This window comes from Aulonocara stuartgranti (genome assembly GCF_965226115.1).
Source record: "Aulonocara stuartgranti genome assembly, chromosome: 12".
NCBI lineage: Eukaryota > Metazoa > Chordata > Actinopteri > Cichliformes > Cichlidae > Aulonocara > Aulonocara stuartgranti.
The window spans coordinates 4,706,655-4,727,619 of NC_138948.1; the positions used below are offsets into that span (position 1 = coordinate 4,706,655).

Sequence of the window (20,965 nt, forward strand, 5' to 3'; positions counted from 1 at the left end):
AGAAAATGAGGGTTATATCATATAAATATCTGATATATATACACACATATCTATAACGTGAAAACTTTACTGTTCTAACAATATACTTTTCATCTTTGAACAACATAATATCACTTTATTACAATATACATAACTATCACGTTATAACAAAAAACCTTTAATGTTCTTACAATATAAATATTATTTTGTACGAACGAGATAATTATATTGTTTGAAAAATAGTTTTCACGTTAAAACATATCTTTTATTTTTCGAACATGATATATGTCTTTGCCTTAAAACATAGTTTGAGAAAATGGCTCGTTTATCGGAATTAGTTAAGTGTATTTTACGCTTGGATTGAGGCATAACGTGTGATAATGTGATAGTTATGTATATTGTAATAACACGACATTATATTTTTCATATTATCATTTTTATATGAAAAAGTTAACAATAAAGTTTTCACATTATAACATGAAATAGCTGTTTTTGTTTTGCCTGGTTGGCAGCTCTACGCTTCCGTACTAAAGTGAATAGACTCAGTGTTGTTTTTCTTTTTGTACTAAATAATGCCAGTTTCATTTTAGCCTTCAGATTTTGTGACAGTCTGTGATTTTCCCTTTTCAAAGATTTTCTTTGAACAGCTTCAAGGAAATGAAGCAAAAACCTTTTGGGAGAACTAAAATGAAGTGAAGACATGAAAACAAGATATAAACTTTTTGTATTTCTTTATAATAATGACTCAGACACCGTGGTTCTTCTGTAGAGGCGTTTTAATCCATTTTCTGTTCTCTTTAATGCAGCAGTTAGACTCTTTGTACATAAAGCACTTCAAATTGCAGGTAACACTTATGCTTTTAAATGTAATTTCTCCTCTGGGGGAAAAATAATATCATTTTTATCATTTTAGTCCTAAAACCACAAAGCGTCTGTAAGAATGGATTCTGGGGAACCCAGGTGCCCGAGGGTTTGAATCCAAACTGGCACCTCCCAGTTTGAAGCAACTCCCAATTTGGAGTTGCCAGATACATTTAAATAACTTGCAGTTTGTTTGTTTTTTCAATTTAATAATAAAAATGTACAGAAAAGTTTAAAGGGGAAAAGAAACCATACATTTCTGTGTGAGGTGTTTGCTGTGCGACTTCACTGAAAGCTGACATTCCCACAGGCGGATCAGGTGTCACACGAAGTGCCGTTGCCCAATGCAGTAAACAGTAAACACTATCTGAGACGATGGAAAGTTTATTGTTAGCAGTGAACTGAAGGTGAAGATTTATTTGGGTGTCTTTCCCCCCGCGGAGCTTCCTGCAGCATTCACTCGGCATGATGCCAAAATGATAAGGCAGCAGTAGCAAACAAACAATTAAAAAAAAAATACAATAATTAGCGATTCTCTCTCGCACTAATGAGGAGTCTGAGGCTTCTGAAATAAATAGATCCCATATGAATATGGATGCTTTCTATTTCTGAGTGGTAAGATGAGGAAGAGTAAGAATAGTCCCCCCTCAGGGCGACGGTGAACTTAGCCAAGCTCTTTTGGTTAAAAAGACCCAGAGGGGCCGGGATGGTGGGGTGGGCTTTTCTTCTGCTGTTGCTCACAGGACAGTTTTGAAGCGCTCAGTGAGGAGCCCTCTTTCAGAAAATGTCAAAAAACCAATGGAACTTTCTAGAAAAAGGTCGAATCCATTTGAACTTGCCAGCCAGCGCTTTGAGGCCTGGTTTAAAATGTCACCATCCTGAGAGAGCTGAAGGGCTTTTCCTCCGCGGGGCTTCCTGGGACTTTAGAAGTGAAAGATTTTCTTTTTTTCATCTCTCAAGTATGCTGCAGCAAAACCACCTGCTGAGGGAACGGTTTAGTGCGTGTGTGCATGTTATGCTAAGATACCTCAGGTACCTGAGAGTGAAGATTTGATCTATTGTTGGATTTTTTTTAGATTATTTGTTGCCTTTTACCTATTTTGTTCATCTTTTCAGACATCTGCTTTCCAGTTTCTGTCATTAAAAGTTGGACTCGTTGTTGTCTTGCCTAAGTGACTTTTGATTGTATTTGAAGGACTGTTTGTTTAGGAGACTTTCCTCTTGCTTGTAGATAATTCAGCCATTTTTAAATTGACCTCAGTGCATTTTGTCATGCCAACAAAAAGCCATTAACGTTTACACGCTGCGCTTCACAGCCTGTGATTCGTCCTGTGCCTCCTGTTTTCCCGACAACCCCAAATGTATGAGCTGCCCACCGGGGACTGCCTTGCATCATGGGAAATGTCTCAGCCAGTGTCCAGCTCAGCATTACCTGGACAGCCAAAGCAGATGCAGAGGTAAGTGTTTGCTCTGAAGTGGAGATGTTTGGACATCATGCACAGCATGTTTGTCAAATAATAGCATATACATACAAACACCTCATACCTACAATTAAGAGCTTGTTGTGCAGCTATGTTACCTGGCACCTTGCAATTTCTGAGTCCACCGTGAACTCCTCTGTTTACAAAAGTATTCAAGGTCAAACGTGAGACCATCTGTCCAACGGGTAAAACCCAAACCGAGACTTCAGCCCTATTAAAAGCTTCTCATTACTTTAATTAGAGAAGAAAACTTCTAAAATAAATCCTGTAACCTACACAGTTTGTATCAGACTAAAGATCTTAAATGCTTATTTTCTTTGTGTCCCCAGCCTGCCACAGCTCCTGTGCCTCCTGCTGGGGTCCCTCGGTATCCCAGTGCACCTTGTGTCCAGGCGGACTACTTCTCCACCAGGGCCAGTGTGTGGAGGCCTGTGGGGAGGGGCTGTATGCTCAGGACTACACCTGCCACAGTGAGAGTCTAAACACATCAATAAAGTATCCTGTTAAAAAACTTTTCTTCCTTGTCCCCAGAGTGTAACTGCCTCTCTGTGATGTTGTCTGTCCTCGCGCCCAGACTGTCATCCCTCCTGCCGTTCTTGTGTGGGACCCCTGGCCTCAGACTGCCTCCGCTGCCTCAAACCGGAGGAAGCTCTTCTTCCGCAATCGAGTCACCTTCAGCACAGCGTCTGCACAGCTGGGTGTCCCACGCGCAGCTTCCTGGATGACATGCAGACATGCAGAGGTGAGTGTATTAAATGTTTTATTTTGCTTCCTGTATAATTCAGGAGAGGCGGTACCTGCGAGGCCAGAAAGGATATTTCTGCTGCTGTGGGTCATGGTCGCTAATTAACACGCCAGCCATCGCTCACTTTGACTTTTAAAACAGATCAAATAGTCCTAATAGCACTAACTACGTTTAAGCCTGGTGAAAGCCAAAAAAAACTCGAATCAAAATCCACGAATCAAAGCCAAAGCTTAACTCTTTTTAACAACAAATCGTGCCCTCATTTGCATTAGTAGTAATGAAATACTTACTCTGAATCGACAGAATATTAATGTGCAGCTATTCAGATTTTCTAACTGAACAATTTGTTATATAACACAGGATTTGACATCTTTTTAACAAATGTCACAGTTAGGGTGACAAGTAAACTGGATATTAAACATAAAATTATAAAAGAAACAATTAGTTGCTTCATAAATAAGTAATGAGCAGAGTAATTAATCATGAAAATGTTAATTAGTTGAATCCTAAATATTGAATGAATTGTAGTTTTTGCTCTAACTTATTAAACAACCTGAAAGCTGGATTTATGCTCTGTTTATTCTGTGTACTGAACTGCTGGTTAGCGCTGGAAACATCCTGGCTTCATACATTTCTGATATCAGAACTGAGGAGTCTGCGTTTGAAATTCATGATCTGGCATTTGCACCTACTGTGTGAAGGGTAGGCCCTCCATGATGCAAGGCTTTTCCCTCCTTTACTCTAAAGGTCCCGTTGGTAGACTGTAGGTGCTGTTTGCAGCAATTTGCAGACCCACATCTACAAGTTGTAGCTGCCACTCTCAGAAATATACGGCAGTTGCTTAATTCTGTTTGTGTTCTTGTTGCTGCAGAGAAAACATACGTCATGATATGCAAAGAACTTCTTTGTAGTAAAGTGAAACAGATCCTTAAAAGCAAAGGTTGTTCTCCTTTGTGATTTTAAACCAATCCGCATTTTGAATACATGGATTCTGCCGTGGTGTTGGTGGTTTTCCTACAATCTATGTCTGTGTGGAACCTGAGAACTAAAGATAGGGGCATATAACGTGTCCTTTCAGCCATACTTAATGACCTTGTAGTACCATATCTCCCCTTTAGAGCACATGGGAGGCAGAGCCTTCAGTTTTCAGGCCCCTCATCTGTGGAACCAGCTTCCAGTTTGGATTCAGGAGACAGACACTATCTCTACTTTTAAGATTAGATTTAAAACTTGCTAAAGCATATAGTTAGGGCTGGACCAGGTGACCCTGAATCCTCCCTTAGTTATGCTGCGATAGGCATGGGGGATTCCCATGATGCATTGAGTTTTTCCTTTTCAGTCACCTTTCTCACTCACTCTGTGTTAATAGACCTCTCTGCTGAATCACACTTGTTATGAATCTCTGACTCTTTTCCACAGCATGTCTTTTATCCTGTCTTCCTTCTCTCACCCCAGCCGGTCGCAGCAGATGGCCCCGCCCCTCCCTGAGCCTGGTTCTGACAGAGGTTTCTTCCTGTTAAAAGGAAGTTTTTCCTTCCCACTGTCGCCAAAGTGCTTGCTCATAGGGGTTCATATTATTGTTGGGTTATTCTCTGTATGTATTATTGTAGGGTCTAGCTTACAATATAAAGCATCTTGAAGCGACCGTTGTTGTGATTTGGCGCTGTATAAATCAAATTGGATTGAACTGAATAGAATTTTAGATTTAAAGGATTGTGTACATTTGTATCTTTTTCTGTTTCACAAAATAAGTGAATTCAATGTTTTACACTTCTGAAAATCAGACACTTGATCCAAGTGTAACTGTTGGTGTTTTGGCTTAACACTGAAAAGTCTTTCAAAGGTTTTTCCCTGAATTTGAGCTTGAAATTAATTAAGAATTGTGTAAGCATGTGTGGAATTTGTAGGTGTGCGTGTAGATGGCTGGTTAACATTTTTTTCCAGTGTGAAATTGTGCGTGTAATGGACTAATTTTTAAGATGGGATTAAGGTTTGAAGGGGAAGTCGAGTGAAGTGAGAATAATTATCACCTACCTACCAACAGACTGTCCTTCCCAGAATGCTACGAGGATTTTTATTTTTTTCAAATGTAAAGCAGGACAACAATGAAGAGACTGTAATTGATTTTATTTGCCTCCCTCGCATGTGCTGTGCTCTGAAATATGTCCTGTTAACAACAATCAGCCCTTTGCTATCTTCTTACTCAGTCCTTCTGTCCTTGTGCCCGCTGACCATACTGCATTCAGTACCTGGCAGGGAGTCGGGTATTTGTTCTCGGTGCCTGTCACACAGACAGATCTTTTGCCAACAATGCTGTTTCTTTGGTTCAGCTCTACTTTCTCTTCAGCTCACTTTTCATCTGCTGGAGCTGCTTTCACCTTTGAATGGGGTAAAACACACAGTGTGGTTTTATAGCTGCTGCTTACATAAAGGTGGGATTTTAACTACTTACGTGACACAGAGAGGCTTTGTGAGCGCGTCAGTAGGAATGGTTTTGCTTTAGAAGCAAAACATTGATGGGATCTGCTTAAAGCTAGTCGAGTTTTCCATTTTAAAGCCTACAGCACCATTTAAACACATTTTCTACTGATGTATGTATTGTGTTTTTCCCCCTTTAGTCCTAATTTATACTAATTGTTATATGAGAACAATTAGTTTTCAACCTGTGGTTTGCTAATTCACCATCTTGGTTTTTGTGGATCCGGATGTTTAAATGAGAAGTGTGCTAAGTCATCAGCAACCTCTAACCATCTTTTAGCTCCATAAATAGCACAGATGTTGTCTGATGACTCAAACCCACTACTCCCACTGGTAGTAGCTTTGATCGCTTTGTACTCTGAGCTGATATTTGTTTGGTTGATAGTTGGATTTACCTGCTACAACCTCTCAAATTTGATTGGTTGACACTACTGGGGCTCCAAAGGCAAACCGGAGGGCCTCAACTATCAAACACACTACACTACTCGACATTTACAGATATCTCTTCAGAGAAGATCTTATCTCAGAGGTGTGCTGACACCTTTAGATGTTTCCAGGAGACGTCTAGTCTGGCCTGCTTGTTCTTGAGTGTAACCAGTGGTTTGCCCTTTGCTGTAAATTCTCATGAAGTTGTCTCTTGATTGTTGTCTTGATAGTGACATGCATACATTTGTTGCATTAGATATTAAGTCATTAAGCCATTAAATCCTAACCAAGTAAATCATTCTGAGATCATCCACTTAGTTATCTTCTGTGGTCTTTCAGGCATTTTGGTGTTGCTCAGCTCACCAATGGCATTCCTCCTTATTAAGACTGTATGGGATTCATGATTTGTCTCTCAGACAACAAATGTGATTTCAATACTTTGAATCAAGTTAATTTGTCATCAAATAATGAGGGAGCAGTCCCCACCTGGCCGTGAAGCTGCTCGTCAGTAATCGTCCAATTGCTATTGAGCCTCTGAGAAAGGAGGACTATGTCTAAAAGTGGTTTATGGTTAACAGTTAATGCAATATTTTTATTAAACCTGTTGAATTACAGCAGCACTCAGATGTTGAATGTTTGATTTAAATTCCACTGCGGTGTAAAGAGGCAACATCAAACCCTGTCATTGTCCAAATATTCATTCATGGACTGACACATGAGAATGTGGAGCGCCCCTCAAATACCTCACTGATGAAGAACAAAATGTTATCTAATGAATATTTCAGCAGTAAGTGAGAAGTGACGAAGCAATGAGTGCTTTTATGAACCGCTTTCTTCTTTACTTATTCAGGTTTGCAGAGATTTTATTTGGACTGATGTGAACAGTCAGCACATCGCTGAAGGAAATGAAAATGCAGAGCTTTACCGCTATATTGTACATATATTTATTAGTTTCAGATGTAGCCATTCTTGTATTTTGCTTGTTTACATTATTGTATTTTGTACAACTCTGTTGCTTGTGAAGCTCGCACACAAGAATTTCACTCACATGTGCTGTACCAATGTACCTGCACATGTGATGTGACAATAAAAGTGAATTGATTTGATTTGATTTGATTTGATATTCACAACTGAAGTACACTGTTGCTTCTGGCCGAAACTTCCAACTTCCAAGCAGTTTGTGGAGACGAGCCACACGAGACAACCGAGCGCAGAAAACGAGGCAAGCTGCGCTCTTGGATTGTTGGGATTTCCCACAGTGCCGCGGATAAATCCTCGTCTGTTTACAGCAGCTCAACAGCTGTGTTTCAAAGCGTGAGTGCAGTTCAGTGAGCACGTCAATTACAGGCTGCTCTGAGGAATGTCTTCATAGTTTCCTGTTAGCTGAAGTTCCCCTCGCAGCTCGGAAACACTGTAATTTGTTGCTCACGTTGTTAATACTTTTCCTGTGTGGTTTCTTACATTAGGCCAGTTAATGAATATAAGCGAGGTAAAAAGCACTGTTGGTTTGCTGCTACAAATGGACACAGTTCTTAAACTCGAGTTTGCATTAAAGTGATGAAATGAGTCAAAAGTTAGCTCTCGTGCTTCTTAAGCTTAAGTAAGGGGCGATTTGGACCTGTGGGCTCGAACAACCTGAATAAAAAGAAAGAAAAATCCTAATTTTGCGTCACGCTTGAACACTCTGCAAATATATCCTTGCACTCACTTTGCTTTTAGGGATGTTAAGCCAAAAGCCATTTAAGTAATAGCTTGATTTGTCTCCTCACGACAATTTGTTTTTAAGTTCAGGCAGCCAAGAAAATTTTGTTTACTTTACCTGGAATTGAATAGCCCTTAGCAGTATTGAATTTCCTTAATCATCCTGGGGGGCACAATTACAAATCAATGAGTGGGATTGGAGTGTCCTCTAACGTTCATTCGTCTCTGTGATCACTTGGGACCGACACTAAACCGATGTAGACTCTAAAGTGGTTTTAAGAAAAGTGTCTGAAGCTATTGTCACTAAATGGAAGTTCAGTTAGTAGCAAGACGTGCATGTATACACACAGTTAACAGAAGGCACGGCAGCCATGACACCACCAGTGTTTGCAGCTGTTTTAAAAACAGTGAAATCAGCACCTGGATGAGTCTTTTTCCTTTAATCTTGTGGAAGACGTGGTGTGGATGTAAAATCGCAGAAAATATTTAAAAGTATCAAAGTTAAAAGGTTGCTGTAACTTTGCAGAGGGTAGACCAGTTATTTCTGACGCTCCAGCCTGTTATCTTCGTCGGTTCCTCTCTATTTCTGAACAAATACACTCTCTGACCGCTTTAATAGGTACGTTCAACTGCTTGTAGACCCAAATGTCTAATCAGCCGATCACGTGGCAGTAACTCCCTGCATTTAGGCGTGTAGCCACTGTCTCATTGTCAGTGTGATCCACTGAAGTTAAAACTGGCCTCCGCAGTCATCAGACCTCAGTTCAGCAGAGAACCTTTGAGATAAGGCGAAATGGCAGATTTATATCATGGATGTGCAGCCGACACATCTGTGTTCACGTGGACCAAAATCTCTGAGAAATGTGCAGCTCAGTACAAATGAGGTGTAGCTGGTGAGTGTGCATACCACTCCCCAGAGGGTGTAGCATTTGTGGCCCCTTAAATTTTTACTCCATTGCAAAATTGTTATTGTGAGTAGATTTTAGCTGAGGTTAGAATTTAATAGTTTCTAGTGCCTCATTAGTGCCTAATGAGCAAAAGGAAGTCTAAACACAAACCAAGTGAGGAAGTGGAAAACACAAATGATATCTGATTTACTACCTGTGACTGACACAGGTGTCCATCATTAGCTGATGTGCCAGTTTAAAGAAAAATGTGTGGGAATCTGCAAATGGTTTTATTTGGCACACCTTCCTGTCCCCTGGATAAGTGTGAGTGCATGATACTGTCTACTGTTCTGCTTAGATCTGATTCTCCTGACATTGTCCATAGTCCATTTGTGAAAATGACTGATTAAATCAAAAAGCACACTAAGTAGTAGAGCTGTGTTAAGGTTCAATATTGGGGCTCCTAATATTGGGGATGGAGACAAGAGAAAAACCACAATAACAACACTGGTCCGGTCGGGTTGAGTCAAACGATGATTTAATGATCACACACGTGGGAGATGGACACTGATGCAGACAGCCTCAAAATCTCAAAATGGTGGAGCATTGCTCAAACTTTTATAGCCTCTGGTGCCTCCACCTTATCATACAAAGCCTAAACATTCACATGCTTTCTCTCACACAGCGCCTGAGCTACGACCTTGGCTCCCTGTTTATCTGCTCCTGCTGAAATGGGGCAGAAAACTCCAGCACACTCTGTTCTCTCCTACTCAGACAAATTAGATTTCTTATAACTCAGCAGTATAATGCATCATAAAACAATATCATTCATTCACAACAAGTCAGCAGTTTAATGTAATGCAAATCAGTTTAACTAATGCAATAGTTATCAGCTTCTTCTAATTCAGGAGAATAATGCAAACTAAAACTACATAATAATTCACAATCTTTAATTAGGGGTATAACATGGCATAAAATAATATTATAATCTAACAGCTGCTAACTTGGCTCTATAGACTCAAGTTGCAAACACAATGTTAAGCTCCATAAAGTAAAGTGGTGGTATAACTGGAACAAATTCTACTTGCAAAACACATGAAGGCAAAGCAGTCTAAGTGATCTGAATGCAAAGTGAATTTCAGACACGGTGCGATTACACATAAAGTCAATAGAAAGACTGGATGCAAATTCTCTGATGGCAGCACAAACTGAGAGGAGAGACGTGCCTGCGTGTGCTGGAAATGTTTCAGCCTGAATCGACCTCAGAAATGATGGCAGAGGGAAATGGAGAGAGACGGGGAAATGATGGCGAGTCACAGAGTCTCTGGTGAGTTCAGGCATCAGTGAGGCTGAACCGATCACGCACTCTTCACAAAGCATGTTCAATTAGGTGTTATTGACCCCGATGAAGGCTGCAGGTAGAAAGTGTAGATCTCACAACTTTCTTTTTATTGTACGCATGTTGTTCCTCTCTTTGCTGATTTTTGTGTGTGGGGAAAAAATATATATTTAAGCCACATTAATTAAATATTGGATTTCTACGTTACCTGCTGACATATCTAGAGCGGCTCTTCCTCAACTTCCTCCGACCACAGGTACAACATGCCCAGGACCCACTACAGTTTGCATACAAGGCGGGTGTCGGAGTGGAGGATGCCATCCTGTACCTCCTACACAGAGCCCACTCACACCTGGATGGGGGAAAAGGCACGGTCAGGATCCTGTTTCTTGACTTTTCCAGTGCCTTTAATACCATCCGGCCCAGTATGCTTCAGGAAAAACTGAACAGGATGGAGGTGGACCCCTGCCTGGTGGCTTGGATCTCCGACTACCTCACCGACAGACCACAGTACGTCAGGCTGAAGGACATCACGTCTGACACTGTGGTCAGCAGCACAGGAGCCCCACAGGGAACTGTGCTGTCCCCTCTTCTCTTCACCCTGTACACCTCTGACTTCTGCTACAACTCTGAATTATGCCATATTCAGAAGTTTGCAGATGACACGGCCATCATGGGGTGTATCTGGGATGATCAGGAAGAGGAGTACAGGAAGAGGAATATATATATATATATATATATATATATATATATATATATATATATATATAACAATTCTGTAACTGTAACTTCGGTCGTTGCTGTGCTTTTTTTTGGAAGTCGAATTTCCCAGAGGAACCCACCCGAGGGATTAATAAAGTTCTATCTTATCTTATCTTATCTTATATGAGAAAATGAGTTTTTCTTGTTGTACAGAAAACCTGAATTTGAAGTCAGCAGAGTTATTGTGTCTATTGTGTGGGTGCCAGGTTCATACTAAGCCTCCTTTTGTCAGATGAACACAAATTTAGCTGAAGATCAATTCAATAAATGGCACGTCATTTAAGCTCTATTCACAGTAATATGTAAAGGAGTCGCTCCTCTCTGCCTCCATTCTCACTAACAAAGGTTTCCCTCAGTGGAGTGTCAGTGGGTTCAGTTGTACGGCTGGGAACAATACATGCTGTTGTACAAGTTTCTGTGTGTGTGTGAGTGTGTGTGAGTGTGGCGCTCTGACAGATAACCAGACCTCCCCCGTAGCTACTGTCCTTAAAGGAGGCTGGGGCCTGTGAGCCATCAGACGTCTGAGAGTAAATTCCAGGTTGTAAATCCCCACGTTCTCCATTCAGTGCAGACAGAGACAGTTTGTGTGTAGGAGGCTTAACGCTGCTCGATGCGCAGGTTGAGGCGCAGCACACCGTGACACACGAGGAGAGTTAGCGCGCGCCTAACATGTGCTGGAATAACTTTGACCGTGTTTGACTTTAACTGTCGCAGTTATTGATTGAAATACCATTAAGCTGCAAGATATGCAGCTGAAAAAATTGGCAGATGGTCATATGTATGCTAATGTTTTCTATTTGGACTGCGCTACAAGGCTGGACTGAAATTCTGAGATGTGTTTTTATGACATATGATATTCAGCTCGGGGCTACTTTCCATCATTAAGATTAAAGGTGTTTGTCACCTCATTACTCCAGACCACGACGTAGCTGTAGCTCTGTGTAGGCTTTGCTGTCGAAACATGTTCAACCATAACCAATAATGACACGTTTCCGCTGGTGCATCAAGGCACCAGAGCCAAAAGACACAGGCAACATCTGACGCCAACTAGTGTAAAAGCACATTATTCCAGTCCTAATACATACTCCCCATGGTTCCCAGCTCTCTTTGGGAACCTAACTGCAAGTGTTAGGCATTCTACCAGAGTCATTTAGGTATGCAAAGACATAAACGCGCAGATAGGCTTCTGAATTTTTTCTTATAGGGTGATTATTGGCCCCAATGATCACAGCTATCCTCCACTGCAACTCTGCAGCACATGACCAGAATGAAAACTGCGAGGGGGAAAATTTGATTGATGGAAACCTGATGTTTGACATAACCAGCTTAACAAATAATCATTTTCTGCACTTTAATTGGGCGGATTAAACAGCTTACATGTCATTCATATCAATGAAACCTGTTCAGGAGCACAGTTTCCTATAATTTTTTCCCTGATGTATTTGTAACTCGGCTCTTGCAGCAGTTGTTGTTGCCATTTCCTCCAAATTGCTCCTCATAGAAATGGGCTGATTTCGAGCATCTCATAACGCAGCGGAATCAATATGAGTGACACCTTAGACACTTCCGAGGAATGAGATATAACCATCCACCTGTGTTTCTGCGGCACATGCTGCCGCACTTATGAAATGATAAGCTCTGTACTGTACCAGGAGAATCATTTATGGAAAGCATTAAGGAGCGCTCACACCCCCAAACTAAATCACAATCTCATCGACTGCGCCCACCTCGAATTATGACCCTATCAGCACAAAACAAAGTAATGAATGTGATTCTCTGAGCTCGTGCACCAGATAATGTGTGATGAGAACGCCTGCGCACATGAATTCGGCTACTACAGGAATCAATATGCGCTCTCCTTCCTGGAACAAATTAGATATCCAAGCTGCAATAAAAGAGCGAGAGGCGTCCTATCACTCTTATTCACTCCCCGTATTAATGACATAAGTTTGACAGCAGGCCTGCTTAATACGCCTCTGAGTCTGCGTTTGTTTTTGGACCGTTGATGTGAAGATTTCTGGGTAGCTTGTGATTGGCAAGATGAGCTGATTTTGATTTATTTATTTATTTATTTGTCATGTGTTTTTGCATGTTGTTGGATGAATAAGCGCATTTGTGGTTGGTAAACTCGATCATAAACATATTGGATGTCGTCTCATCTCTTCTACCAATTAAGCTGCCATAGTTGACGAGGAAGAACAAGAGGGATTACGGGTAGGCGGCAGGGAGACGGTGGGCGATGATGGGATGTCAGACTGACAGTTTCGGCTGACAACCGTGTGACTTTAAAAGTCCTTGCTCTGACACTGAGATGGTCCCACAGGGTAAATGTTTTTGCGCGTGCGCGCGCGCACACACACACACACACACACACACACACACACACACACACACACACACACACACACACACACACACGCAGTAGTGTTGGCTCAGGTAGAGCTACCTGCCAGTGCTGTCATGCAGTGTGTACACAAGACCCGGATGCAGCTGACAGCCCTCTGAAAGAATCCAAAGAGGAGTAATTATAAACACACACAGTCCAGTGTAAATATACTAAAAAAAACAAGACCGGTAGTGCATACACACACACACAGGCACGCACACACACACCTGGTGCTGCTAGCCAGTTGATGACAGGCCTTTTGTCTTTCATTCGAACCCCCGCCAGCAGCATGAACCCCTCTCAGCTGCCAGAGCTGATAGCATTGCTCAGCTATTTGTCTTCATGGTGCCAAAGCAGACATCAAAGGCTGCACAAAATGCCTGTTTCAGGGCAGCTGCTGTGTTGGGTGATCAGTGTGGGGGCATGTAAGTGAAGGCTAAATAAACTAGGAAGTGCATATATATAGAAAAGCAGGGTAATCTGCATATGGAGCTACATTTAGCAATGTAAAATTGCATTAGGCAGCACTTTTGGTCAAATCAAATGAGGCTGCTCACCAGCAGAGGCCCAAAAATGTCTTATTAGAAGTAGTATTAGTGGTAGTTTTTTGAGTTTTTTTTAGAAGAAAGTTTATCATGGATTGTCTTATTTGTCTTTATTCGTAAAAAATATCTAGTTTTCCCTTAACTTCTGATCAGTTCCAAAATTTCCCTTTGCTGAGTTTAGTGTCATTTATTTTGCCGTAACTTTTAGGCTTCTAAAATGTACTTTTTTAAGCTCTGCCCTACTGTATGCAGTAAAAAAAGATCTATAAATAAAACAAATAAGCAAAGTGGATCCAACAAGTCTTCCAACTATTTGTTCTTAGTGTTATTTAAGTCCATAAAATCATTAAATTCTACCCAGTTTAATTTAATATAAAATACACCAGTTGATTGCAGCAGTCACCTCAGGGTGCAACAATATTGAAGAGAGAAACCCAATAACCATGACAGTTCCTTGTGGGCAGCACTTGATAATGATGGGAAAGAACAGAAACCTGCAGAACCGGGCTCAGGAGAGGGGCATCTATGTTCCATGACCAGAGAAGAGTGAAAAGAGGGAAGTGGAGAAGAAATAATCATGGCATCATCATCATGGCGATCACCCAGTAGCCTGGGCCTATCACAGCTTAACTAAAGTTGTGTCTACACAGGAAGCCACTAGCAGTGATTTGGCGACCAGAGGCTAGCAATTCAGTGACTGCAGGTGAAATTACTGCTGTCTCTGTGAAAAAGGCAGTGTGAAATCCTCAGTTAAACAGGGCTTAAATGTAAGGCAAGCAATGGAAGTGACCATTCATCAGACTATAGGATACGGTTAATTGACAGATGACAGGATAGTAAATAATTAGAGGGTTGCTAAGCAACACAAACCTGGAATTTGCACCAGTAACCAGCCATCAGTGACAAACTGCAATGAACAATAATAATTTAAAATGTAACCTATGAGCAGCTCTCACAGATGTCTTTTCTGTGCAGGATCATCTGCTGATCCTTTTCTGTTCATCAGCAGTTTCTTAGTTGTAGTTCTCATTAATTAGTCCTTCGTTTAGAAGCCGAGATACCGTGACAGCTTTAAAAAGTTCACCTATAATTTATGCAGTTTAAAATCTTCTGATGTGTTTTACAATGATCCGTGTGGAAGGTTTGTTTTGATCTCAGCAGTCCAAATTAAACAGTGGAGCATGTTATAGATTTGCATCTTGGTTGGCATGTGTCCGCCTTGGAGGAGGCTCTCTGGGCTGGCACTGACTCTGGTGTTAATGCGTAACTTCTGATTGGGGAATCTGGCTGCTGGCCTTATCTGAGTGTTACATTACTTCTGGCTGACGGAGCTGACTAAAAGCTCCTGAGAATCAGATTACTGCATGCCAGCAGGGAAGGACCAAGGTACAGTAAAGTGGCAGTAAAATAGCAGGAACAGTGGTGGAAATTGAATTCAGTTCAGACACAGTCAAATGGGCTGTGTTTCTTTTTTACTGTATAACTTTACAGGAATAGGAGTCTCTGTCTTAGTCTCTGTCTTAGTGTACCCTGACTCTTGCCTCTTTGTCAGCATGCTTCAGTTCTACGTGACCCTGAGAAGGATGAGCATTTAAGAAACAGGACTCAGTTTTAAGTTGCATTAATGCATGACTCCTAAATAAGTGGCTGTATATAAACTGTGTACAAACACTTGCACTTCCCTCAACCTGGTTTAGTACTTCAAATTACTACCTGTGTCATTTGAAGACACTTGTAAAGTTTTCTGGTTCATGTATTTTCTTTTCTTTTAGTTTTAAAATTATCAGCAGAACTTAGTGATCTGCCTTCAGGACTCTTTTGCCTACATATCCTGTACAGTACTGTGATGTTGCAGTTCGGTACATAGGGTATGTAGTTTAAAACTGTAATAATATGCCTGCTAGAACAGCTTGTATAAACTAAGTTGGGGTTTTTTAAACTTGACTTGACTTGAAGGTTAAGAAGCATACAACAGCAGATACCAACTATATTCATCCAGCAAGCTGACGTAACGCTTCACTGTAACGTAGCTACTGTACGAATTTAGCAAAAACTGCTTTGCGATGTTAGCAGAGAGGATCGGTTGAAAACTGTAAGCTGGGCAATTTATAAAGTTAGTCCCAGAAGTTTACATAAGGAACTCCAGTCGTTCCTTGGATACTGTTTGGCTCCAGCTTGTGATAAAGTTTTTCTTGAGATTTAGTTATTGTGACAATAGCAAAATCTCAAAAGTTGGTCCATCTCCTTTTAATTCAACTCCCAAAACCCATTTCTAGAACAAAAGTGCCATCCACTCATCTTTTCATTTTTCTGTTGTGGCTGTGCTATAGTGAAGAAGGCACAGCTGGGGATTGAGCCTCCTCCTCTCTTTCTCCTTTATACTTCTTTTTTTCATGGTGACCATGTCGCTGCTCTTCGTGTCCTCTTCAGAGTGTCATCCCTCCTGCTGGCAGTGTGCTGGGCCATCTGCAGACAACTGTACGTCCTGTCCCTCCCCGTCCAGCCTGTACGAGGGCCGCTGTGTCCCCACATGCCCACAAGGCTTCCTTATTCAGGACAACCAATGCCAAGGTGAGAGCACATACACACACACATATCTGCTTTTGTACTATTGAGTCACACTCAGTGTCATAGTATTGCTTAGCCTAGATTCTAACCTTAACAGTAAAACACACACAAAAAAAGTCTTTACTTTGCAAAAATGGTCTCGAGGTTAACTGCTCCTTAAAAAAGGAAGTGAAACAATGGCAAACGTGTGGCAAATCCATCTTTGTTCTAGGCCTTTATTCTTGATTCACTCACCTGTTTCATGATTTCCTTTATTTGCCGTTGTTTAAAACCCGAGACTGAGAAAAGAGATGGGTGCTGGTTCTCAGGACCACATCAACACAAGGCTAATAACTAGTGTTTTATTCAGTATGACCCAAAAAAAATTACTCTCTTTGCATCTGACCCATTCACTCAGTGAAGCAGTGGGCAGCCACTAAGCAGGCACACCGGGGAGCAGTGTGTAGGGACGGTACCTTGCTCAGGGGTACCCGTTCAGTGGATTCGAACCCCCGACCTTCCGATCATGGGGTGACAATTCCACCTACTGAGCTATCCCTGCCCCAAAGGCACCGCTAGGATTCAAACCCAAGATCTCCTGTTTACTAGACAGGTGCTTTAACCAACTAAGCCACAGCACCACCGAAGCACAGGATCAAAGATTTATACAGCTAATAAGTTGTGATGGTTTTGCCTGTAAAGCCGAACTGGCAAGACTTACAGACATGTGAAAGAATAAAATAAAAAATTCATCATTTTTATCTTACATACACAGATTTATTTGGTTTTGGTAAATATCCTGTAAGTATCCTATAAATATCCTAGCTGTGAAATGTATGCGAGTGCTACAGGTAACTGTGATTTGGATGCATGTAGCTGTCTTGCAGAGCGGTAATCAGAATTTATTACTATGTTTGTCCAAACTTTATATATCTGACCCATTAAATGACTCTGATTCCTCAGTGTGGCTCTTAGTGAACACATGTTAACCTTAGCTGGGCTCTTCTCCCCATCTATCCCCCGCCCCTCTGTGACTCGCCTACTTAATGAAAATCCATTTGCTCTAATCTCCAACTCATTACCTCAGCTCGGTGTATTGACTCTGACCTCATTTGAAACAAGATGACCCTTCCTATCTTCCATTTACCAGCTTTATTCTTTGGTCTTTTTTAAATGTGCTAAATTTTATTGTTTATCTTGAAAAAAAACAACAAGAAAAAAACTTTTTGAAGACCTCAGTGGATCACATATTTAAACCTGGCTTCAGTAATTGACCGATGAAGATGGATACCAAGACAGTTAAGAAGAGCGATGAACTCACATCGTCTTGGATTACACAATAAATGGGCTCTGCTTGCTGACTTGGCCTTATCTCCTTCAGTACTGACTGGCTCATTAGAAAGTACCCAGAAGAAGAATTGTGTTTCAGTGTAGATGAGAATACAAGTGGCGTTGGTGACTTTTAATGTGAGGCAATAAAAACGCTGTGTGTTGCTTAAATGCACCAAATGACGTGTAATGTGAAAGTTGTGGCTCATAACGACAAAGCCGGAAAGCATTAGCATCAACTCTGCAGTGCTTTATTCCATCAGCTCTGTCTCCATCTCCTGAAGCCAGCTGTTTGTTAAAAGCCAACAAGAAATTAAGCTCTGACAAACCTGCTGTACACCATCCACCCTGCACCATGCATGAGGCAAAATTAAAGAGTGGCTAATGAACAACCTACAAACTGTATATCAAGGATACACACCCTGTACCTCGTGGCCGGTCTGACTGAGTGAAAAAACGGAGGATATTGCCTGCTGAGCCGAGCCTGGCAGCGACCTGTCAGTCACAAAGTAGTTATGTCCCTGCTCTGCATGGCATCGTAACATAAGAAATGAACACTATGCAGTATGCAGGAAGACTCCAAACCAAAGACTTCATTGTTTTTAGTGACCACCGGAGTGTTCCAACAGCACTAACACGTCCAAGCAGTCCAGTTGAACTGTGGTGTTGTGAGTTTCCATGCGCATATGTAGTATGTCATCACCTGTCTTTGTCCCCCTCTCTCTCAGCGTGCCATCCCTCCTGCCAGACCTGCTCCGGTCCCTCCCAGGCCGACTGCATCGCCTGCCCCCCGCTGGTGTCCCTGCAGAGTGGCCACTGCAGGGCAAACTGCCAAGAGGGGCATTTCCTTAATGCTATCTCTGGAGAGTGCGTCAGTAAGTCAGACTGTGTGTAAATGTGTGTGAGAGAGAGTACGGATGGTTTAATGCTCATTTATATGCCATTTGCGCAAAGCTTTCATCAAACACGCTGTTTTTTCACTCCGAGTGGCACCCATGGGAGTAGAACTACCAACCTTGGCAGGGAGAGTCCCTTGCTCTGCCCGCTTAGCTTTGCATGATCACACATAGAGACATACCAATTCCTGCGTGTCTGAAGCTCCAGTAATCTGCATTATTCATCAGAAATGCCAGTCATCTTTGTAAAATAGATGCTCTTAGAGTTGGTTTCACTTTCTACTTCAGGGTTTTTCCTGGCTTAGCTTAAGCCTTTAGCAGGGCGACTACACTCGTGAGTACATACAGTCAGGGCGATAGGTCTGTGTTGTATTACTGGGCAGAAATCTGTGCTTTTTAACGTTAATTACAACTATTTAGCTGAAGAAAAATGTCCATTATTCTGAGTAAATGAAATCTCATTTTTCCATACTGAGTTTTTGGGTAGCCACCGAAAACTCCTCGATGAAGTACTTGTACTGTATTTCACTCTGCAGGCTTCTAGATAATTTATCTTCAATATCCACGGGAACAGTTGGACATAAAGCAGGTTTTGTCCTTTTTTTCCCAGAACACTTATTTCAGATCTAAACACCCTATTGAAATTCTTACATCAGTTGTTATCATTTTTATACATATCACCTGTAAGCAGTATCCTCTATCGACTCTCTACTAAGTATAAGCATAAAGTGGATGGAGGCATGGTGGAGGTTTCACTCACATACCATCCACTTAAGGATCCAATAATTAGATTTCATCAGTCTGATCAAATCACAAAAGTTACATTAGGTGAAAATGGGACAATCTTGTTGTTGTCAGCTCAGTTAATATTATCCTAATTGTGTGTGTGAGGACACCCACTCACTGAGTAGTGCACGGTTAGTTTTCAAGTTCGACTCCTTCGCACAGATCTGTGTTATCACTGGTTACAAAGGAAAACCTACAGACCCTGTTAGTTTGAGGCTGCAGTGATAGCAAGGGACTGACTGCAGCTAATAACATCTATTGAGTGTGCTGAAAACCTCTGATGTTCAAAGAGACCTTTAGTATGAATAAAAAGACACTTATAATAGACTTTCCCTTATTTCCAGTTCTCTAAATGTTGGCATTAAATTCATCAAACCTATAGACAAATAAAAATACCAGTAAGTGCATCACAACTGATTTTTGTTGCTGATTAACTCCCCGGCATCAAATAATCAAACCTACTGACAGACTGAAACTGAAAAATCTGCAGGATTAATTCGATAATGTGAATTATAGCAGCTGCTCTAGTTAGCCAATCAGCTGTCTCGAAATAAACCACAAATGCAATAAAAAGGCTTTTATATGGTAGCTTGTTTTCACTGAGCTGACGGTTATCATGCATATAATATATTTTTGCATACATTTTCATCCCCATTTATCAAAAGAAACTGTGACAAATGGAACTAATAATCTTTTGCTGCACAGATGGAGGAAACAGCTGTAGTGTAGGTTATAATGCGTGCCTTTCACAATGTTAACTCTCCACATTGAAACATAATGCTTGGTCATAAAATGGTTTTTAAAAATTGCTCAGTGAACAAAGTTCAGTATAAACTGTAATAGTGAATGGTCCTTACAAGCAGGTGTATTTGAGGAATTCTGTGTGAATCCACTATTATCATTCCTGATGCATCACTGCACTGAGGCCAAAGCACTGTGAGGTGTAATTGGCTTTGACAAAACAGCAAAATCTGATAGGAATGAAAACAAGCTGAGTTTTTAGAGACACATTTTTACACCAATGTGTAACAAATAAATCAAAATAAAAAAATAATGGTGGCCATAACCTAAATCTGCAGAATAAAGTGAGTTAAAATAGGAATTTAAAGTAGAGAAAAACACATTCCTAACTAGACCCTTCCCCTCCTACAAGTTACTGGATAAAAGTTTGTGGCTCCCGGTTTCAGAGAAAAATCCATGGAGATAACGGTGAATTTTCATGAGCTCTTTTCTCATAAACACCAGCTTACGCTTCACTTCCTCCCCACTCGTCTCCTTCATTGTCCCCAAAATACGCTGCTTGTCTTTGGCAGGCAAAGTGACAGAAGATAAATAGAAAATGTAAGATTAGTTTGTGTGTGTGTGTCCTCTGATGTTGTCCTCCTTCTTCCTTGTTAATGAAATGAGTTTTTACCTATCTGGGCTGCAGGCTATAGATTATAAACAGGCATATTTACAAGATGAGAAGTCAGCATGGAGGAGATAGTGGAAGGGTAAACAAAATCTGAGGGGGAAAAAAATCGACTTTTAATTACAGTTTTTGATGACGCGCATTGTTTGGAGATGTAAAACGGCAACAAGATTTAGCCCCACTCGTACGTGCACGTGTGCGGACATGCACGGCTGGCTCATGTCCACACACACATGTACGCAAACACACAAGAAAATAAACACGGTGAAACAGAGACACACACAACCTAATCTCAAATGGGTCAAGCTCAGCCAAACTCTAGTTAATAAAAGATGCCTTTTGGCACTTCTGGGCCACAGAAATACCGGGGTCATCATTTCTGCATAGTCAGGACACACACACGTAC

The 20,965-nt window shown here is 41.2% G+C and overlaps 1 protein-coding gene across 3 annotated transcripts in view; it reads left to right on the forward strand.

Annotated features, from left to right (window-relative positions):
- fras1 (Fraser extracellular matrix complex subunit 1) overlaps positions 1-20,965 on the forward strand; it is a 299,701-nt gene that overhangs the window by 154,165 nt on the left and 124,571 nt on the right. For all 3 annotated transcript variants that reach the window (XM_082555470.1, XM_082555468.1, XM_082555469.1), the window contains 5 exons: positions 2,157-2,297; positions 2,651-2,791; positions 2,896-3,063; positions 16,021-16,161; positions 18,195-18,341. In XM_082555470.1, coding sequence (XP_082411596.1) covers positions 2,157-2,297; positions 2,651-2,791; positions 2,896-3,063; positions 16,021-16,161; positions 18,195-18,341 — 738 coding nt within the window. The remainder of the gene's footprint in view (positions 1-2,156; positions 2,298-2,650; positions 2,792-2,895; positions 3,064-16,020; positions 16,162-18,194; positions 18,342-20,965) is intronic.